General features: G+C 40.3%; 2 protein-coding genes across 2 annotated transcripts in view; one reads left to right on the plus strand and one right to left on the minus strand.

The window, feature by feature from the left end:
• Nucleotides 1–853: 853 nt before the first annotated feature.
• LOC137594937 (adenosine receptor A1-like) lies at nt 854–2,101 on the minus strand. Its single transcript, XM_068314638.1, has 2 exons — nt 1,773–2,101; nt 854–1,493 (listed from the first exon to the last, which is right to left on the minus strand). The coding sequence occupies exons 1-2, from the start codon at nt 2,099–2,101 to the stop codon at nt 854–856; spliced, it is 969 nt and encodes a 322-aa protein (XP_068170739.1).
• Nucleotides 2,102–6,817: 4,716 nt separating this feature from the next.
• The window catches only part of slc12a5a (solute carrier family 12 member 5a), a 142,465-nt gene continuing 125,543 nt past the window's right edge, over nt 6,818–23,739 (plus strand). The window contains exon 1 of the mRNA XM_068314695.1: nt 6,818–7,010. Within this exon, the coding sequence (XP_068170796.1) occupies nt 6,818–7,010 (193 nt within the window). The remainder of the gene's footprint in view (nt 7,011–23,739) is intronic.

Genomic DNA, 23,739 nt, shown 5'->3' on the forward strand with positions numbered 1-23,739 from the left:
GGTACCCAGCCTCATGGATGGGACCCACCATACACCATAAAAAACAAAACATGTCATTATGCAATTTTCAGTCCAACTCTTGCAAAAAATGAACAAAAAAGACTAAAAAATACCATCAGTTATAACTGGAAAGAGGCATGTCACCCAAAATGGATTTTGTGCCTTGGCTTTAGAATTTCCAATCGTTGGCACCCCCTAGTGGCAGAAAACAACAACTGAACTAAGAAAGTCGTCAAGATGTGCCTTGACAATGAGAAACAGCACTTCATGCTTTACACCAGTGATGTGCGATCAGTGCCTCACCTGCCATCATGAAAAAAAAAAGGAAATGGAAGAAATAAATCCAATGGTTATATTAATCCAGTGCTGTGTATTATAAAGTTAGAGAGAGAGTTGTGTGATATAGTCAATGTGACTATTCTTACATTACTGTTTTACTGTTGAATGGGTTGAAAACAATAAGAATTCAGTGACAAATATTTTGGCATTTTGGAACAAAACAGCACCCTTTCTGTGTCGGAGCAGCAGAGGAAGTATTTCATCAGTCACATGCATTTTCCAGAAATTCTCACTTCCTGGTTGTCTTGAAAACAATGTTTTAAAAGGAAACTGTATTTTAGGAAGTACAACCATTTCCTATTTTACTTTGGAGTACTTTGAGAGTACAGTATAGAGAAAGGACTGCCGAATAAAAATAGAATATTGAATTTAAAAAAAACCCCATTCATTACAAAAGACAGCATGCTCATAAAATACATTTGAATAAGCCCAGAAAGATGTTTGTATTTAGAGTCTCTCTGTTTAGTCGTATAATCATAAAGAAAACACACAAGAGATGATATTTTTTTCTATTCTATTGTTTGGCCACAGTTTTGATGGAACTGATGTTGTTGTCTGTCGTCTGGCTCGACTGTAAAGCTTCCTGTTCTTTTCTACATGTGATAAACCGTCTCTGTATCTTCACATATGCTTTCCTGATCTTTGGTATTTTGAATGCATATACAACTGGGTTTACAGCTGAGTTAGCATGGGACAGCAGGATGCCGACATAGAAAGCTGTCACCGGTACGACGTTCGGTCCACCGAAGTAAGCAATGCAGTTCATTATGTGAAGAGGGAGCCATGACAGGGCGAACAGAGCCAAGACCAGAGACAGAGATGCTGCCAGCTCTTTCTCTTTCCTCAAGTAGCTTTGACACTGGGATTGGAAAGCACTGCCTGGTTTCTTGCGCAGGTTTGCTCTGATAGTGCAGAAAATATAGCCGTACAAAACAGTCATCACCAGCAGAGGGATGAGGTTGCATATAAAAAACAATAAGTAAACCAGGTAAGACAAAGGGATCACTGTTATAAAGCGGCAGACGATAGTAGAGTTGGACAGGGGGTCATGGTTATTCCATCCCAGCATGGGGGCAAAACTCAGAGTTGCTGCAACCAGCCAACACGCTGCCACCACAAGCCAAGAATGCCTCTGTGTTACAGTCATTTTGTACCTAAAGGGAAAACAACGTGATCATTATGATCAATACTTTCTGATTTATTTTTGTGTTCTGACCAAAGTAAAAAACAAACATTTTATTATTATGTGATATTATCTGGTACCAAATATAAATATAAATATAAATATAAATATAAATATAAATATAAATATAAATATAAATATAAATATAAATATAAATATAAATATAAATATATATATATATATATATATATATATATATATATATATATATATATATATATATCTGATATATCTGTCTGATCAAGCTCACCTGAGAGGGATAACCACCCGCAGGTATCTGTCCACTGCAATAGCTGCAAGAGACAGAACTGAGACGAGGGTCAACAAGATGACCACACAGCTGATGAAGACGCATCCGTGGAATGAAGTCTCCACTCGTCCGTCCACCAGCACGGCCATCGGTATGGCGACGCATCCGACCATGAAGTCAGCCACAGCCAGGCAGACGATCAGACAGAAAGTGGGCTGCTGAATGCTCCTACTGGTCCACAGCGCCAAAATAACCAACATATTACCAAGACAGCAGCCAACAGCAATGAGCACCTCCAGCAGAGTGTAGATGATTTCTCCCACTTTCATTGTCCTTCCGACTGTGTGACAGAGTTATGATGGCCTGGCGGCCGTCACAGAGTTTAGCGAGTTCTCTAGAAACCTTTGAGGAAGTCAAATCCTTTCACCAGCATTTTTTTCTTTAATGTAACTGTAGAGACACACGTGTGATGGAACAACCTAAGCACTGATAGATGCGCCGGTTTGTATGAAAACTAAAACACAATATCTTCTAATCAGAGGAAGCCAGCAGGCTGCACCTTTTGTGACCAGTGTTACATTTGCGCAGGTGGTAGGTGGCAAGTTCTGGTTGATGCTATCCTCTTGTGGCCAATGCGAGATCAGTCAGCAGTCAGCATTCAAAGGTATTGGTAGTGTTGCCTTAAGGCAGCACTTCTCAAATAGTGGGGTGCGCTAAATGAACTGAACTAAACTGAGCTTCACTGTGACTACAGACCGGTGTGCGGAATTGTTTTCTTCTGGCTAGGGGGGGGCCCATTGTTAATGTCTTGATAATGTATGAAGAACTGTACAACCCGACTCTTTGACCACTAATTCTCTTGAAAAAAAAAAGTGATCAGCAGGGCGCACCGTAACCAGAATAATTTTTAATCAGTCAAACCAATGACATATAAGAGGATGATATGTGATATGAATTTGTGGTGCATCTGCCCCTAAACCCTACGCACCCTCCTCTTCCCTCCCCCCACCATGCCCAGAATCTGGAAATCGCTAGTGGAGGAGGTGGTGGCCGATGACTCTGCTGAGACTCACAAGGCTGATGAAATAATGAAATTAGAAGGTGCAGGGTGAGTTTAACAGCAGCTGGAATGAAGTAGAGCTACAGAGGGGCATCAGTCAGATGAGAGGCTGACAATGACAGTGTGTAACTGTGTGAATAGGAATGACCAGGTCCAGACTGATGTCAAGAAACCAAAATTGAAAATGTTTACATGAGGTTTGAGAAATAAATGGCATGACTAGAGCTTAATCTGGAAATTCTTCACAGTTAACTCTTAAAAGGTTCTACACAGCAGAGTGGAATCAGCATGGGCAAAGTCACAGAAATGTATACACTAAAGTGATTTAAAATAAATCTAGACTCTCCCACCATATATTTGGCCTTGTTACAGCATCATTAAAGACAATGTGAAGGGTCCATTTGTTCAGGGGAAGGTCCAGAAATGTTCAAGTACACCAAGTGTTTATCTTCCACGTCCTCAGTAAACATGAGGACAATGGTGTCAGCTTGGTGGTGGAAAGATTCTAAACACTAACCTCTTTTCCTGCAGCCTGCCTGACAAAGCAGGATTATGGTTATGGTAGGAAACGCTGCAGGCAGAGATTTTGTTCAGACTTAAAAATCAAAGCATAAAAATAACAGCTTGTCACCGTCGAATAAAACAGAAACGGGAATAAGCACAAGCCCACGCTATGGCTGGACTGTGTGCAATCATCGCGCCATGTTGTTAAGTTTTTAATATGGTCGATCAGCGGAAGCATTCATTAGTCTCTGTGTGAAAGTGTTATGTCCTGTTTTTCTATGAGTCACTCTGTGTTGAGTGTTTTGGCAGAAAGGAGACCAACAAATGGAACCGAACCAAAACACCTTGCTCCATCGTCTTGTTTCATACTCTGCGTGCACGAGTGCTGTCAAACCGACTGCATCAGCGTGAATATGATGTCATCAGCTGTGTCGGTAATGAAACACACACCAGACGATAGGGAAGTAAGTGTTAACATATATCCAATAATGGAGATATAAATCAATAAACAGGAAATCTACTTATTGACTCTTTGGGACTCTAATATCCTTTGGAATATTCAGAATTCATGGTTTCTATTTAGAGTTACATCCATAAGACTGTCATTAACAACACACACGTCTGTGATGATAGACTGTGAAGTCATATTTAGGAATGGCAGTGACTTTGACTGATGAACACAATAAAAGTCCTCGCAGGGATGAAGCTACACTGATGATGACCTGGAGTCCAGGTGGTAGAAAACAAGCGATTGGCTTTGACCTTTGACCTCTGCAGAGCTGACGCGGTTGGACAAGCAAAAACTGTCTCAACTTGATCCTGATTGCAGGTTTCAGTTTAAATCCCACTCAGACTTAAGGACACACTTATTTAGAGTGACATGCATTCACAGCTTACAGTGCAGCACTCTAACATGATTGGAAACATGTATCGCAGGCTTGTACTTGATTGGTGTGGATTAGAACAAGTGTTGTAAAATAACATTTGTTCTTTTCTGTTCTCTTTACAGGAACATCCAATCAAACCTTCTCAGAATCAGTTAAATCTGTGGTATCGCCTTCAAGTGATCGTATACCAGTCTGATTTTGTATTTTTACTAATGCTAATGATGAATTACTGCAGTATAGATAGATAGATACATAGATACATAGATAGATAGATAGATAGATAGATAGATAGATAGATAGATAGATAGATAGATAGATAGATAGATAGATAGATAGATAGATAGATAGATAGATAGATAGATAGATAGATAGATAGATAGATAGATAGATAGATAGATAGATAGATAGATAGATAGATAGATAGATAGATAGATAGATAGATAGATAGATAGATAGATAGATAGATACTTTATTAATCCCGGAGGAAATTGCATATATCCACTGCTCAGGCATTACATAACGAATAAATACTGGATTAAACACCAGGAGAAAAAGAAACGCTGACATCACAGGACATACCACAAGACATACACTAAACTAACAGACACATGCAGCACTAACAGGACTTATATATTAAACTATAACTAAAATATAAACAGTATAAAATTAAAATATAAACATTATAAAATGTAAAAAATATTACAGTATTAAAATATAAACAGTATAAAATTAAAATATAAACAGTATAGAATTTAATTACAATATAAAACAGTATAAAACAGTATAAAAATATAAACAGTATAAAATTAAATTAAATTAAATCCATTCAACCCCGTGCTGACCTCGCCACCTCCCCCCCGCTCCTCCTGAGAGAGTCATTGTACCCCCTGATGGCACGGGGCACAAAGGAGGACCCCAGCCTCTCTGTGGAGGCTGGTGTTGTTCATGATAGCCTTAATTTTAGACATGGTCCTGCTCTCCAGAAGCGTATCCACAGAGTCCAGGCTCAGCCCGACCACTGAGCCCGCTCTGCGGATGAGTCTGTTCAGACGGTCCATATCTCTTTTCCTGGCCCCCCCACCCCAACACACAATGGCGTATGACAGCACACTGGAGACTACGGACTGATATGACAGCACAGTGGAGACTACGGACTGATCTATCTTTGAGGACTTCAAACTAAGAGAGGATATATAAACTTGAACATGTCTAATAGAAAATAAAAAGACTTTGACCATTGATCAGATAAAATACAAGAACTGAAATTAGATACGAAGAATCCTATAAAAGAATAAAGTTTTGAAACATAAATAGCATCATATAGGATTGAGCCAAACACAGGATCAAAGAGTTTATATATGTATATATATATACCTTGCTCAGGGGCGACTCGGCAGTGCCTTGGCAGTTCCTTACAAACTGCTCAATTTGGGCGCACCACAAAGTCGCTGCCTGTCACTCTACCTCCCTCTATACTAATCGCATGCTTACAGGCCCCTAGTGTGCTGTCTGTTTGTTTCAGGGGCCTGTACATAACATTGTATGACTGTTTAATATATATATGTACAGCCTGAGTGTAGAAACAATTTCCCTGCAGGGGATTAATAAAGTTGAGTTGAATCTTTATTAAGAATTTAACTTTCTTATATCTACATTTATGTCGTATTGTGTACTTCCAGCCTAGATATATCAACGCACCAGCAGTTCATGTCCACCCATTGGTCTGTGGTCTTTGACTCATGTGTTTAATTATAACTCCTTACATGACTCCATACATTTGGTCTTCGTTTTCTCTGACGTTTACACAAATGATGAGGATGACGAAATGGTAAAATTAATGTGTTATGCATCGGAATATTGTCAGGTGTCGAGACCCCCTAATGTCCCAGCCTAGAACCACCCCTGGTCAGATGTTCTATAGCTTTTTTTCATTACCACCTTGTGTTTATTGAGAATAAGTATGATTACTGAACAAAACGACTCACTTTGCTCAATAAAAATGTATCTGGTATGTTTTTGCATCATTTTGCTTGAAAACGAAGAAACACACCATAATGAACTTGACTGAAAAATCTAACAACAGGAAACCAATCACATCAGCGTGTCTGACTGACGGTGTACAGTAATTCCGTGGTTGCCTAGCAACGCCAAAAGGATGGACTACAATTTGCATGGCATCATGAAAATGTAAAACTACGCAAAACAAAAGGCCGCATCTGTTGTAAATGTATATACATAAAAAAAAAAATATCAAAAAAATTCTTTTTTTTTTGAAGTGTTGTGATTTTTTCCGGTAAGCGGCACCGAGCGCGCCGCCCACCGGCTCTAGGACCCGGGTACCGGCGGACATCCACCAGACACCGGTTGATGTGCTGGACCACTTGTCTTCACACATCTGACAATAGTGGCTGTTCTCCCGGACAGTGATCGGAGCTGAACCCACCCCCCCAGGAGGAGACCTGGGCGCAGGAACCAGCAGATCGAGAACGTCTTTCTCCCCCTCCCTCCTCCCCACCACCGCTCCCCCCTTCCCGCATTAACCCCGCACCGCACCGCGATAAGAGCACCCCTCGCTTGTCTCACTGGTGACAACCATGAGCCAGAGGTTCACCGTCTCCAAGAGCGACGGCGACCGGAGCCCCTCGGACATCCAGGGGGAGGTGAACCAGCTGTTTGAGGGGGACGAGCCCCCGAGCAGCGGCGGCGGCAGCGGCGGCAGGGGCGGCGGCGGCGGCGGCGCGGAGGCGCAGGACGCGCCCGGTACCGAGGAGGTGGTGGTGCTGAAAGGTAGGCGCACCTCACCGGCAGCTAAGCTACATGCTAACATGCTGCAAACACACTGACGGGACTGACGCGCTGTGACTTGAATTTATAATTAACACATGACCATGACAAAAAAACCCCCCCCAAAAAACACAAATATGTCTTTGCTTCCACATTATTCCAGATTTTATTTATTTATTTATATTTTTTTAAAACATATTTAAGTTGCATGTTGGTGATTCTGGTGGTTTGACCTGTGTGATCCAGACATGGAGCTGAGATGTGCTCATCTTTTTGTGGGGCCACATGTCAGCAGTGATCCTCTGAAGGACATCTGTTTATTCCATGACATCATTCTGACATCTGTGGAGCTTTTTTTTTTTTTTTTGCTGGTTTAGAAGGTTGTGAATAATTAAATTGAATCTGTAGACATTTCATCTCTACATGATTTGAGACGACCTGAAAGCAAACCATGAGAGCAAAGCATCAAGAGCACTGAAGAGTTTATATATATGATTAAAAAAAAAAAGAACAACAACTTCCAAAGTGCTTTTCTGTGCTCTCCTTTGCAGATGAGTTGTATTCCAACTTAGAATTTGATTGATGGTGAATTAAAGCATAGTTGGAAGACCTTCATCTGCACGGTTAAATGATGTCCCTTTCCCCCAGCTCTGTCTGGTGGGACCAGCACCATTGTAGTGAGGTCCCATCACACACTCACGTGACTGAAGCAGCAAGGTCCTATCAGTCGTTCTGTGAATTGAGTGCAGCAGTGCAGAGCAAATGTTGGCAGATATTCTCACCGGGCCAGAAGCGGAAGCTTCTACCATTAGTAATGATTAGCATTTGAAAAAAGGTGCAATCATTTAGGTCCAGTCAAGTGCGAATGAAAATTTATTTGAGGAATAAATCAATACGCTCCATGTGGCTGAAGGCTGCTACATTAATGCGTTTTCAGATGACTTGACCAGGTTGAGTAGGTTCTCATAAATTTTGTTACTGCAGGTCTGGATTAACTGCTGTCCAGTTTCCGTGCTTTGCTCTGACGTCTAATACACAGCTTTAGTGAAGAATTCAGTTCAAAGCCCACGTCGGTCTTATTGGAGTAAAAGAACCTTACAGTCGTATTTTGCGGCACAACACAAATTGTTTTCCTCGGGTTCTTTTCCGTGGTTATATCACTGCCTTTAGCAGACTCACTCTTTCTCATATACAGTTTCCTTCCGTCGTCCTGACATCGTTCCTGCTGCAGATTCGTTTCCTGGTGCTGAGAGATTTCTGCTGCTAGAAGAACCAGGAGAGGAGGACTGAAAGCATTTCACTGCCTGGCTGTGGCTTCCCCACATCGCTGCCTTTTGGCTGCAATGAGCCCCAAAAAGTAGAAGCATGTCAACCGTAACTTAAAATATGTCTGCTCAGCATTTCTCAGCGGAAATGCCCAACCGTAGGTCAGATGCATCAGGATCAGTCACTCCTCCTGATGTGAGGGATGGCTGTTGGGTAGGAACACATCTAAACATCTCCTTGTGTTCCCCTTAAGATATTTAAAATAGTATTGTAATACACACACACACACACACACACACACACACACACACACACACACACACACACACACACACACACACACACACACACACGCTCTCTCTCTCTCTTTCTCTATGGCTGAGCTGCAGCCTTGTGGAGACTGATGTCTCTGCATCCACCTTGCTGGTTGCCATAGATACGCAGTACATTCTTTTTCACACACCGTAGATTCTTTTTCAGATGCAGCGAGGACATTATGGAAAAAAATCATGCGGTGGGACGTCTCTTGTTCATGAAACAAAGCGACAGAAAACCTTTAAATGAAGATCAGAGTGTTTTCTGCTGCTGATGTTTCTCACCTGCATGAAGCAAAGGAAACTTGTGCTTAATGCTGACTAATAATCACTAATATCTCATTTGCAAAAACTACAAATTACAGTCATTTGGCCTATTGATGTTGTTTTGTGAAATAATATAGAACAGATAGAGTAAATGTCCATCAGAAGCTCCCAGAATGAAAGGGAAACATTTAATTTCTTGTTCAAAATGTAAATATTCAGCTAAGTGCCACACAAAATAATTATAATTTAAACCCGATTCACATGAGAAGGTGAAACTAGAGAATGTTTAGATTTTAATCTTAATGATCTTATATACGCATCCTTTAATCCTTTATCAGTCTAACGATCTTTGTCAGTTCACGGAAAGACGGCGCTATGGTAGATAAAAGCAACACGGATGACATCCTGTTCTTTTTGAATGAATAGTTGTTTTATTTGTGTACATGGTCACACATCTATTAATATGATGATGTGATTTTTAGCCTTTTCCTATGAAACCGTAATCCCGGTTTCTACTAACAGTGTTTATCTGCCTTGGACCAAAAAGCAATTTAAAAATCTTCTCCCTTCGGCTCAAACTGTGATCCTGTTGATCTTGAGGGTGGTGTGAGCCCAGGAGGTTTAGCCGGCTTGTGTCGATGATGATGATGATGATGGTGATGATGGCGGGCTGCAGCAGAGACGAAGATCCCCCATCTGGCTGCCAAATACCCCCTCTGCCCTTGACCTGGTGGTGATGTAAGGAGATAAGGAGGCTCAGATGGACTGCATGTCTGTCATACTGCTAATGGCGAAGCAAAGCATTAAAATGTCTCGGTGTCGTGTGTCGTCGACAGTTGTTCTGGTTTCAATTAGTGGTGGAACAAGTGAGGATGAGGATGAGGATGAGGATGAGGATGATGACTGGCAGTTTGAGCCAGAGCCATGAGCTGAGAGAAGATTCAAACTACTGTAAAGCAGAGCAAAAATAAAGTACTGATAATCTGCTATAATATAACCCTATACGTCATATTTGATCCATTATCAGAAACGTATTAACATGAGCAGCTTTAAGTTGAGAGTTTAAGCTGCTCAGACATATTTATATTTATTTATAAATGCTGCTTTTATTCAAGTTATCAGAGCTTCATTAATATTCCCGATGAATTTGTCGGGTCTCTTTTCTTCCTATTATTGATGCACTTTTAGCCACAGTGCAATTGTGTGTGTGTGTGTGTGTGTGTGTGTGTGTGTGTGTGTGTGTGTGTGTAGTAACTGCGATTCCGATTTTCTTTGTTACTCTATCAATATGAACTTTTGTTGTAGAAGGGATTTGGGTCTAAACATGAGGGCATTTGACATTAATAATAACTCAATCGTCAGCTATTTGCTTCACATGCCGAGAGGCTGACCTGGCTGAAGGTTTAATCTGTGGATATTCTCAGAGATATTCTGTTTGCTTTTTGGAAAAAAAATGCAGTCCTGGAGACAAAAACACAGAGTGGGGCCAGACTGACATCAACAACAACAACAACAAGCGTAATCACAGCAGCAGAAACATCATTACAGCTGTATTAATAGATGCTTGTGGGTTTCCTCCCAGTCGCTTGTCTTGCAGGAGCAAAGGCATTCGTACGTGTGCTGAGTGTTGAACCCTAGATGTGTGTGTGTGTGTGTGTGTGTGTATGTGTGTGTGTGTGTGTGTGTGTGTGTTTGAAACAACAAATAAAATTGAAGCATAACAGGAATGTGCAATTTCCCATTCACTTTCAAAGTAATTCAGACACCGTGGGTCATGTTGGCTTTTCTCCAGCAGCAGACCTGAACTACTATCACTACTACGTTCCTTCTTCTTCTTCTTGTCTTTATTGTTGATTTAAATTCCTATCCGGTAGCAGCTCTTATAATAATGGTGTGTGTTTGTTCAGGCACTCTGCCCCACTTTCTTCCTGTGCTGTAATGAATATAAATAATGCATACACTCTTTGATAGTCTCCTGGTAAACAGACATTTAGACTCAAAGGCCCATTGTCCTATTGTGGGATTAAAGTAGTGTGTTTCTCCTCTAGCCCCCCCCACCCGGATGAGTGTGTAGGCGTCTGATTGGTATTTTGACGGAGGTCCTACCGGCCGTTGGACGGGGCCTGTGCTGTCACAGCTCTGCCTGTCGTGAAGGGAGAATGGGATGCGTTGCCGTGGTATTGTGATCTGCACATTGCATGCTGTTGTTTGTCGGCCCATCTGTTTGCACAGGAAGAGATTTGGGTTGTGATGTGTGGTTTGGTTTGGCTCACAGCTGTTGTTATTGTGCAAGCAGAAACAAACAGTTTCAGGGTACAAACACATAAACGTTATTTTTGATTATTGATTATTGTAAACAAATGGATCAGACGCGATTAGTCATGGGTCGCAGGTTGGTTTGCTGGTGGCTTTTCTTCCCAGCACTAGTTTTGCTTACAGATTTCACTGGTGTGCTTCTCATGTTGTGCCCCCCCCCCCCCCCCCCCCCCAGTTTGCTTAGTTTTCACATTTTAGGCACAATTTATTTGTAAAATTAAAAAACAAAAAAGGGATGAATGTGGAAAGTCTTCTAGATGACTAGACAGAACAGTTCACATTTATTATTCATGCGTCCGTCCAGACTGTGAGCTTTACCGCCATCAAGGCTCTAGTTTGTCACAAGCAGACCTGAGGTAACCGTACAGGATGTACAGACACATTCTGATGCTGCTATTCAGAGAGTGTTTCGCATCAAATCAATGAATCATCTGACATCACCGACAATGACCGGCCGACAGATTTCAACAGAGATTTCTGCAAGGACATTATGGATGTCATAAAAGTAAAATACACACTGGGGGGTGGGGGGGGTGGGGTAGTGGTGGTGGGGTACCTTTCCACAAAAAAGATGTAGAGAGGAGTCAACACGGAAATGAAAATGGACTCACAAAAAGGGCTCGTCTCTCACGGAATAGAATTCAAGGACAAATCAAATAGAGAGACTTTTAAAAAAAAATATTAATCATGTATTTGTGCAACATAAACACTTTATTTATTTTTATGTATTATGTATAAGTAAAATTATTATTATTTTTTTTATTTTATTTTTATTTTTATTTTTATTTTTTTACTTTATTCAATTTTTTTTTTTTTTTTAGTTGGTGTGAGAGAAGAGGATGTAGAAGACAGGGTTTGATGGAGGCAACTGATTCGCTGTGGCGAAAAGGGAAAAGCCGAAAGGAAGTGAAGAAGACACTTTATTTTTTACGTTTGCGTGCTTTTACTTTGAAAGGCAACACTTCAAACTGAGTCCTGACATTTAAATTTATTCTTAAAGATTTTTGTGCCTCCATCTTTAAGTGATAAGCTCCGTGCAGCCAAGAGAATTAATTTAGTTCTCCTCTTGAGGACGTTATAACTTTATGGACCTGAATGAATTTATTTACAAAGCACTTTGGAGGACTTTTTGTGGCTCATCACCTAGTTTAATAAACATGCAAACTCAGCTGAATTTTTTAAAATCAAATAACAAATCTGTGCCTGGAGGCATCTCATGGTTGAGATGCGGGCAGAGAGGAGGGATCCAGACAGATCGTCATGACTGCTCTGTGGGTCTGACCTCCTCTGACTGCACAGCAGGACCGGATCGACGCAAACAGGGTTTTTAAATGAGTTCTTCTTATAGCTGTCATGAGTGCTAAGTAATGGCAAAGCTAAACTTCAGTATGATGTCATACTGTGTAAACAGAATATTGTATACGTCCTTTTTTTTTGCATTTCACATTAGAAAATTAGTACATTTCAGCAAAGAAGGAAAATGAGAGGTTTGCTCAGCTCGAATAAACATAAATGAATGAATACAGCAAGAGAAGCAGGTCTACAAACATCCTGACAAAAACTCATTAAAGGACTGGATCATTTAAAGCAGCCGCAGCCTGATGATCTAAGTATGGAGACATTTCCAGTACGTACTCCATTTTCTTTTACTTAAGCTCCAGAAAATCCGGGGGGGTCTTTCTGCTCGTATCGTATGCTGGGGACTCAAGAGACAAGTCTCCCACTTACCTTCCTGTCTGTTCTCCTCTTACTGTAATACCATTAAATGGTTGAATCCCTGTCCCTCACAAGAGCCATTGATTTTTAATCTAGCACATTGTTTCATACCCTATAGCTCCTCTGCTATCATTCAACCCTTTAATTCATTTCCTGTCAAAAGGTTGGCCATCAATATAGAGAGGATCAATACTACTCATACACCATAACCTATGGATACCCAGCCCGTATCTAATTTTACAAAAAGCTATTTAAATTGCGTCAGATTGATTAGATGCTTCCTCAGTGGAGGGACACGTAGTGACGCGTCCCCGACAGCAGAGGGCGGCAGAGTCACGTTTTTAATGGTTTTAATGCATGACGTTCATAATAGATGTACAGTATTTTCATCAGAAGTTTAACATCTAGATATATAAAAATAAAAATAATAAAAATAAAAAATAAAATAAAAAAAAAACCTTCAGCTAAAGCAGTCATGTATTATTTAAATACATTTTCTGTGGTTGTATATATAATTCTGAAGGCTGCAGACACCCAAATGTGTTTGGTTCACCTCGCATGCAGGCAGGACAGACCTGCGTGATCCGCTATGAGATGAAGGGAGGAGAGAGGAGGAGGAGGAGGAGGAGGAGAGGAGGAAGACCTCTTCTCCTCCAACAGGAGACTCTGACGATGACGCATCCTCCACGGCTCCACACATCCAACTCCCTCCGTGGCTTCCTGCCCGATCTGCAACCTTCACTGTGGAGGTTTCTGTGTTCTCATAGGTCCCCACCAGCGGGATCCCACGCAGAAGATTCACTTCCAGCTCGTTTAAAGCGTCTGCAAGAACTGGCGTGCAGATGATCGGTAGAATAAAGCAGATCCAGCTTTTTCTCTTGCTTTTGATTTGATTTTGATTTTTTCCTGAAACATACAGTATGTAGATGTTGCAATTTTCCGAGTGCCTGCTTTGCATTTTTTGAAATCAATTATAATAGTGCTGGAATAATTAATGGTTTATAAATTGATTATAATTTCTGAAAATGCAGAATAAAAGCACTGAAACGGTCATAAAATGAATGAATGAATGGTTGCAGACTGAGAATAAGTGGTGTGTGTGTTATACAGAATGGATGGTTCTTATATGAAATGGTAGATTACATATAAAAATAATGCAGACGTGTGAAGTCGATCTGTAAAGTTAAAGTTAAATGCATGAAGATCCTGAATCCTGTCTCTGCTGCAGCTCTCAGTGAATTGTTGATAGTGTGTGGCTGATTTTTGCGATGCATCCGTCACAGTTGGAATATCACGGCGTTGCAGTTGGTTTCGTCACTCTGCGTGTTTTTTCATCCTGTGGGATCCACCCTACTGGTAACTCAACGCGCTGGGACCCGTGGGCAGCTGAGTCTCAGAACTCCTCTTCCCAGATTTATCAGCTGACCCTGAAGGTACGGCGTACGAGTCTCCACCAAACTGTTTCAGCAGAGAACAAATAGAGCAACAACTGGGGAGCGGATTATTTTTAATTGGCCAGTAATGTAATTTATCAGACAAAGGTTGCCAGAATAAATCACTGCCATCAGAGGAATGTGTTTGTTTGAGTCTATTTGCAGAAAGAGGCGGTATGGAGGTGGAGAGCAGCAGGCCAGAGATGCAGGTCCCGGATCCCCACGGGGTCGGGCTGGTATTCAGGAACTAGACCAGGCCTTCCTGCCCCTCAGGACCTCTGAGCTGTTCATGCCCCCTCTGGGAATCTGGGTGTGGGACTGTGAGTGTAGTTTGGGTTCTGATAGCAGAACATTTATTATAGGAGTTGTGCTACAATATAAATTAATTTAAATGATGTATTTCTTAATTTGAATTGTGTGCCCTGAATTTTATGTGATTGTTTTTGTCTGACTTACGATCTAAGACTAGTATGGTGTTGCAGGAAGACAGGGAGGGCTGTAACTTCGAGAAGGTGAGGCAGAACATTTTTGTGTCATTTTACATCAAGACTACTATTTCCTCTTTTTTCCACCATGGTTTTGCCGTGATGGATTTTTTTTTCCATCCATGTTTGTTGATCGGATTTCACATCTTCCTGAAACCAAACTCCCGACTGACCGGTGTCTGAGCTGCTTGTGTCATCAATGATTCCAAAGTTCTTCTCATTTTCACACAATACATTCACTGATTGATCATCTTAGATAAAGTAGAAGTACTTATGGGAGTCTTTTTTTTTTTTTTCCTTTTCATTTTTAACCCATTTATCAAATCAAATTGATTACACGCATTAAGTTTACATGAATATGCTGCTGAGACTTTGTCAGTTCTGTCACCTGAAGCCACAGCTGTTTGTGTCCTGGGGTTCCAGTCGTGTCAGCATGAGACACTTCTTAGTAAGGACAGTAATTACACCAACGTCCAGGTCAATACAGTCGAGAGTACAGCTGCCACCATGTAATTCTCCCACGTCAGGTATATAGTTATTGTTCTTTTGTCACGTCATGTCTTATGCTGTTATGCTATTATGCTAATGCATTTATTCCACCAGTATTTGAAAATGAAGGCTTTCTTTTTTCATGAGCACCATGACAATAAAGTCAGGAATGAATGTAAAAAAAAAAATCAATGTATATCAATAAATCACCACAGATAATGAACATGTAGTCTTATAGCTCCTGGCCAGTTCTTGAGATTGACAGAGAAATAAAATTATGTAAATAGAAGTATTAAACAGCATCTGTAGTATTAAACAGTATCTTACCTTCAATTATCTTACATGTATTATTATTTATAATGTATATTAAAATACTGTACTTATACAAGTTAACCAAAGTGAACATACAACTAAAGATCCTTGGATACCAAAGAATAAACAGTCCATCAAATGATGTTTTTGAATATTTTATCATTATTTTGGAATCCAAGCAGCAGCAGCACAAAACCTGTGGGGGAAATTAATAAAGCAAACCTTGGTTTTAGATATTTTAAGATGAACTATCTATTTGTAGGAAAAACAAAACAACATTGTCTTTGACATCTTGCAAGCCTTTTCCTTTGTTAACACATGAAGTGTTTTTTTTTTTTTTTTTTACTTGGCAGTCTCTGTCTGATGCTGTCTGCGACTGCTCTGCAAACTTCATTCAAGCACTACAGCTAAAAAGATGTTAATGTGACTTGACGTGCATTGTGCTTTTGGATTACAATGAGGTTGTTTTTCACTTCGACTTCAGCAGCACTCCAGTCAGCTGCTCCACTGTGTTTCAGTTAAGAGGACAGAATAGAACATTGTGCTGTGATTGTTGCTTTAAATGACTATTTAAATACACTTCATGTCACGATATGCACGTATGACAACATCAAGAATGTCAAGAGTTAGGGTTTAGTTAGCAAAAAATAATAGATCATATTTTAGGATTTAAGCTGTGACTCACTTCATCTGTGTATTAACCATTTTTACAGTTTCCTCCATCTGTGTGTCACTTTTTTTAAGAACATATGGATCATGCAAAATATGTGTAATTTCATTTTTTAGGTGAGAAAGACTAAAGGCTTTCAAGCTGGGCTGATCTGACGGTTTAGAAAACCTTCAATATGCACATTTGTTGTTAAGAATCTCAGGTTTAGAGTTAGGTCAGGGGTCAACCAAAGAAATCGGTTGTGTTCCTGTCAGAGTCTGGGTGATGTTAATAAATCAGAACTAGCAACAAACTGAATGATTGATTAATCATTTAAATCATCAAAGCATTAGATATAAAAGCTTTTATTAGAGTTCAACACTAACGCAATTAATTGTTTTTCATGTATTTAAATGTAAATAATAAGGATGATTTTATTAATCAATTAATAATGTGCTTCTGAGTTTGAGTGACAAAAGTACTCTTTGTAACTCTACTTATTTAGACCCAGTTACAGATTATTAAACAACAACATTGAGAACTGGTCATCGTGGTGACCTGGCGTCTCATCTGGGGTGTACCCTGCCTCTCGCCTGTAGTCAGCTGAGGCTCTAAAAGACCTGTGATCCACAAGGTGGAAACGTGGTTATCGACAAAATGGTAGTGATCATCTGGATGAATGGGTGGATGGATGGATGATGGATGGATGGAAGATGATGGATGGATGGATGGATGGATGGATAGATGGATGATGGATGGATGGATGATGGATGGATGGAAGATGATGGATGGATGGATGGATGGATAGATGGATGGATAGATGGATGGATGATGGATGGATAATGAATGGATGGAAGGATGATGGATGGATGGATGGATGGATAGATGGATGGATAGATGGATGATGGATGGATAATGAATGGATGGAAGGATGATGGATGGATGGATAGATGGATGAAGGATGGATGATGGATGGACAGATGGATGGATGGATGGATGGATGATGGATGGATGGATAATGAATGGATGGATGGTGGATGGATGGATGGATGGATGGATAAATGGATTATGGATGGATAGATGGATGATGGATGGATGATGGATGGATGGATAAATGGATGATGGATGGATGGATGATGGATGATGGATGATGGATGATGGATGGATGGATGGATGATGGATGGATGGATAAATGGATGATGGATGGATAGATGGATGATGGATGGATGATGGATGGATGGATGGATAAATGGATGATGGATGGATAGATGGATGATGGTTGGAGGGATGGATGGATGGATGATGGATGGATGGATGATGGAGGATGGATGGATGGATAAATGGATGATGGATGGATATATGGATGATGGATGGATGGATGGATGATGGATGGATGGATAAATGGATGATGGATGGATAGATGATGGATGGATGGATGGATGGATAAATGGATGATGGATGGATAGATGGATGATGGATGATGGATGGATGGATGATGGATGGATGGATGGATAAATGGATGATGGATGGATAGATGGATGATGGATGGATGATGGTTGGAGGGATGGATGGATAGATGGATAAATGGATGATGGATGGATAGATGGATGATGGATGGATGGATGATGGATGGATAGATGGATAAATGGATGATGGATGATAGATGGATGATGGATGGATGGATGGATGGATGATGGTTGGATGGATGGATGGATGGATGGATGATGGATGGATGGTGATGGATGGATGGATGGATGATGGATGGATGGATGATGGATGGAAGGATGATTGTTTGATGGATGGATGGATAGATGGATGGATGGATAATGAATGGATAGAAGGATGATGGATGGATGGATGGATGGATGGATGGATGGATGGATGGATGGATGGATGGATGGATGGATGGATAAATGGATAAATGGATAAATGGATAAATGGATAAATGGATGGATGGATGGATCTGTAAAGTCATTTGTATATTTTTCATGTCTGATCATCAAAACATATTTTATAACATCCATTAATTTTCTGCAGTGATAAATTATTGGTTGTATGCTGGTACACACTCTAATAAGTTTTGTCCTGATGTGGAAACTGGTTCAGTCGCCGTTGATCAATAAATAACAACAAAAAATGTTAATGTTGAATAAAACTATAAATACATTATTTTCCCTGATTCCACCACAGCGTTACGACAGCACAACTAATGAATGTACAGTATTTCTTTAAAGTCATTTTTTGGAGTGTATTCCACTGACTGACCAATCAACCGTCTGACCGACTGACAAACCGACTGTCTGTCCATCCAACAACCTGAAAGAGCGACTGGCAAATGGAATGACACGAGAGCGAGACTAACCTGTCGCTGGACTTGTGACAAATGAAGAAATACAAGAAATACACATTTTAGTAGAAAATCGTCAAATTATTCACCGTCACCATGACGCACAATTTACCTTTAGTGGAAAAGCAGGTTGTGAAAGAGTTCTGTAAGATCTTTATTTCACCTCCAATTAATCCGTTCATCCAACTCTTTTCTACAACTTTATTGAGACACGTGGCGGCTATCCGTTTGGGGGATCAGACCTACACTCTCAGAGTGGATTGAGTCATGACATCCCATTAATCCTCCCTCTTTCCTCTGCTCTCTGGCTTGCTCTCTTTTCACCTTCCCTTTTTATGTCTCTATGACCTTCTCTTTATCTACCTGCCAAACACAGAGTGCTTCTGGAGCCGCTGTTGCGTTGAGCATTTTGTGGAAGGCGCATTATGATGCCCTGTCTGTACAATCGTTTTGTTTTCTCACCATGTGCTAGTTGTCAGTCTCATCAGTACCGCTCTGCCGTGTTTGTGATCTTTGTCATATGTCCACCTGATGGGTATTTAACACCTGTTAGCTGCCATTTTTCACAAATCGTCTTTTTCGAAAACCATCTCTCTCTCTGTTCATTCAGCTCTCTGCCACTTTGTCTCTCTGGCTCACTGAATGGATGACTAAAATCACTAGTGTGTGGATGTGTGTATGGCCGGCTTTGCCTTGTAAACGCTGTGTGGAGGGGGGATGATAGGAAGGCTGCCCTGCTGTACAGTATGTTGTGTGTTTCATCACAGGTGTGTGTTGCCTGTAGCAGCAGGGAGCAGGATTGTCTGTGAATAACAAGGTGAAAGGAAAAGAGAAATACTGACATCTTGGGTTCCAGCTATCACTACCCCCCCCCTCTCTTCCCACCTCCCGGCGCAGTTGTTAGCAGCATGAGCTAAAGCTAGATAGATGGCAAATAGGTTTTTGTGCCTCTCGTTCACATGTGTACGCTCTCCGTCACACATCAGGTTCTCTTGCCTTCTCTATTAGACTCCTCTTCTTGCTCTTACTCTCTTTTCTCGTCTCTTTTCACCACTGCCTTTACCCCCTCTGTTTTTCTCTCCATCTCTCCCTATCATTCTTTCTTTTTCCCTCTACTCATCCCTGCACTCTTACATTCTCTCTCCCCTTGGTTTTGGTGCATTGCAGTGGCTCCACCATCACATTGGAAACACAACAGCCTTGGCAAACACTGTTTTTCTGTCACTATCACTGTCTAGTTCTCTCTCACAACTGCACACACACACACATATGCACGCAAGCACACACACACACACACACACACACACACACACACACACACACACACACACACACACACACACACACACACACACACATACAGCCTTCTATTATTTTTTTCTATTCTTGTTTTAGCCCCAATTTCCCCATCTCTTTCACTTTCTTACTCTCTCAAGGCTTATTGACAGTGAGAGACAAAAGCCCTGAGAACGAGCCAAACATCCACCATTTTCACATCACAAAGATTCAAAATAAAAGGCGCACACTCAATCCTTTGCCCTCATTCTTGCCAGGAAGACTCGCAGATTTCCATATGCACACACACTACAGCCTTTCTGAAGCTCCATGCCTCTCATTGCAACGGTTGCAAGGCAACCACTTCTATTTTCATGATGGATCGCGTTCTGACGTCTCAGGAATAAAGACACTTCATAGATCCTCAGAGCACAAAGACTGTGGAAAAGTTGCTGTTTTTGTGATCTATCACACCTGAATAGACTGTCAGGTGTTTGTGTGTGTGTGTGTGTCTGTGTGTATGTGAGTGTGTGTGTGTGCCCTGTGCAGGTCTGAATCTGCCAGCACTAATTAAACATATATTTGATGAGGGATTCTTTTTCCTGTATTGTGTTTCTCAGCTGGGTAGACTAACAGCCCTACAAAAGCTATCCAGTATTACTTTTAAAGTACAGTACAAGGAGTTTTTCATGTGTTAGTAGAGAATTAACAGATTTTCTGTTCTAAACGAAAGAAAACATTGTCACATGGTGTCAGAACAGGTCTTCATATGTCTGTCTCTGGTGTTTTGACCTGCAAAACATGACATTCATCTGCTTTGTCTCTGAATACTGTGTCACCACATTCATATTTGTGTCTTTTTTTCTCAACACACTTTTATGCTATATTACGTTAAGATTTCTGTATTTCTTTAATAGCGTGGTGGTAAAATACTTTCAACAGAGGTATAAAAAGAATTTAAATGAAGATTGAGACCAAGGAGACATTTGTGAGTTTTATGAAAGGAGCTCAAACAAAAAAAAAAATTATCCATCAGGTCAAACACAAAGGATTTCCTCAGAACTGAGATTTTTATGTTCATTGTGTTTCTCATATACCCTTTGTATTTTCCTTAAGCAATAGTGGAAGAGATACCATGGAGCCCACTGTATGAGGCAGAACACTTTGCCACTGTCAAGGTTGGCTGATCAAGGTCGTAAATATAAAAAGTGTTCAGCTGCCAAGCCTACAGAAGCTGTTAAGTGGTTATATATCAGTTACATAAGGTAAAGCATATTAGAGAATGAAGTGATAAAACAAATCATTACATATTGTACAAACTTTATAAATTGCCATTACAAATGGTAATTTATTTTCTTAACAGTTTTACACTGCCAGTAACACAGCTAACGCCTTAGCCTCTCCTGCGTTTCTTATTTGTTACTGAATAATTTGTACATAACAGTGAAGTTTTGAGTGAAGTGTAGATACTAATACAGTAACGTACACATTCAATTCGCGTTTATTTTTACATTTTGAAAAAAAAAAATTTCAGTCTTATCATTTTATTTTGTTGTATTTATCCGCCACACCTTTGAACGGCCGGTCCGTGAAAATATTGCCACACGTTAAACTGGTCTGTGGTGCAAAAAAGGTTGGGGACGACTACCTTCAATCATTAAATACTGGATTTTCCTCTAAGAAAGCAGTTTAAAAAATGTTACCATGGTAGGAAGCACAGAGGTTCAGTAGGTGATTCTTGTCAAACTGAAAAAAAGTTTAGTTTAGTTCACATGTGACAGAAGTATCAAATTAAATAGGTTTTTGGCACAATATATAGTTTATTCATTCATCATCTTCATCAATTGTAATTGTCTTGTCTTTAGCCGCTTATCCAAATACTGATAGAGCTGACTATGGGTAGAGGCAGGATACACACTGGACAAGTTGGCAGTTTATTGCAGGACACTATATAATACTTGACAAAACTGATCTTTTTTGATTTGTGAAGACAATCTTTTTTTTTTCTTACTATGTCAAAAAGCTTCAGGCTTCAGTTGGTGTCCCCTGGAGTAATGTACAGTTAACAAAGGATAGTGTATACGCTGGTGCAATTTTTTATTGTCAGAAAAAAAAACACATTTGGTACCAGATGCCATCCAGTGTAACAGTGTTTGTCCCTGATTTGCTTTGACTAGTTTCTGGACAGCAATGGATGTGTGTCACATGGAGAAATCAGTTACATTTGTTAGTCAGGAGGATTTATTTTTTGGTTTTTATCAAATCTAAAATCTAACAATTTGCAATGTTAAGAATGAAACAGATGTATACTAATGTATGGTCAAGAATGTATTTAGTTTCATCTTTCTGAAGGCAGTTAATAGCACATTAGTGCTCCACTACCACAGAGAGGCATTTAGAATTGTATAAGTTGAGGCCAGATGAAAATCATCTCTCATTATGATCCCATCTATTTAAGGAAAGCTTTCCCACGTGTGAAAAACCAAAGCCGAGTCTGTCATTTAGAATTCCGTGTGAGCGTTACGTAATGCTTTTGTCTTTCATGCTTCAATTGGGGGTTGGGTTTATGGCTTTATAGATGTGTGTGTATTTGCATCAGTGAACACTGACATGCCCGATTCATGCGTGCATATAAGCCTGTGCATGCAGGGAGGGTAGTGTAGTGTAGTGTGTGTGTGTATGTGTGGTTATGTGTGTGTCTGCATCTGCTCACGTGTGCGAGTGAGTGGGAGGAGATTGTAGGGGATTCCTGCACATTGGAATGAGGAGCATGACAACATGGCCACCCACGATCATTGAAGGTCAGGGTCCGTCTTCCCTGAAGATTGTATAATGACCTGTCACAGTTTGCATGGATTAACCGCTTATGTCAAATGACATATGAGATGTGTTACAAGCATTTATGGAAAGGCTTGCAAATTATAGTGAAGTATAGGATAACCACGAGTACTATGCCCAGTGACTAAAATATAACAGTGCTGTATTGTTTCTCCCTTATTCAGTCACCCTGCTTTATTGAAATTTAAAATTCATTCAAAATTGTAAAAGTGAAATATGACATCATTTGTGTTTTATGGTTTATAAAGCAAAACTGTCTGCTTTTTGTAGGTGTAATAATATACTGTGCATTTGCAATCAAAGGAATTAAAATCCCATTCGACTAGTAGCATTAAGGAAATAATTTAAAAAATAATTATATTTTCCCTGTTTGCATTGGTTCCCTTGGGGGTTCTCAGGCTTCCTTTCACCAAAAAGCAACACACAATAACTACAATACAATTCAGGTGTTCTGATGACTAAATGGACAATAGATGTGAATGTAAGTGTGAATCTTTGTCTTTCTATGTGGCCATGGGATGAACTTTTCATTGGTGTGATCCTCAGGTGACCCTACAAGGGATAATGACTCTGTTGTTCTGCTGACTCAAGAGCAGTTTGAAATCCCCAAGAAAGCTCATTATTACTGTTACTGTTACTGTCAAAAAAGTAATATTAAATGTGTTATATTTGGCCATCGTTGTGTACCTCAGCAATTTAGTTCCATTTGTTCATTGTATACAGCTTCTGTCCTCTCACAGTGCTATGGCACAGTTATTATACATGGGTTGCTAACATGAAGTGAAGATGCACATGGATGCACACGATGGATCACACTCTTTTGGTGGTTCCCCAAGAAATTTGCTGACAAACGCACCAAAGAGTAGAGTGAAGTGAACGTGCATTTAATGCAGACAAATTGCAAAAGGAATCTGCAATATATTATTCCACTGACAAATAGAAATATGGGGTGATTTATTTTGAGGTGAGTCTTAGGGTGGTCATCTTGTATGCATGGTATATTTTAAAGACTAAACATTCTAGCT

Source organism: Antennarius striatus, chromosome 5 (assembly GCF_040054535.1).
Source record: "Antennarius striatus isolate MH-2024 chromosome 5, ASM4005453v1, whole genome shotgun sequence".
NCBI lineage: Eukaryota > Metazoa > Chordata > Actinopteri > Lophiiformes > Antennariidae > Antennarius > Antennarius striatus.

Bases quoted from the DNA above. Each gene is read 5' to 3' on its own strand.
- LOC137594937 (XM_068314638.1), bottom strand. From the start codon at position 2,101: ATGAAAGTGGGAGAAATCATCTACACTCTGCTGGAGGTGCTCATTGCT. The intron at 1,494-1,772 runs GTGAGCTTGATC...TTTTCCCTTTAG, and splicing joins CGGGTGGTTATCCCTCTCAG to GTACAAAATGACTGTAACAC.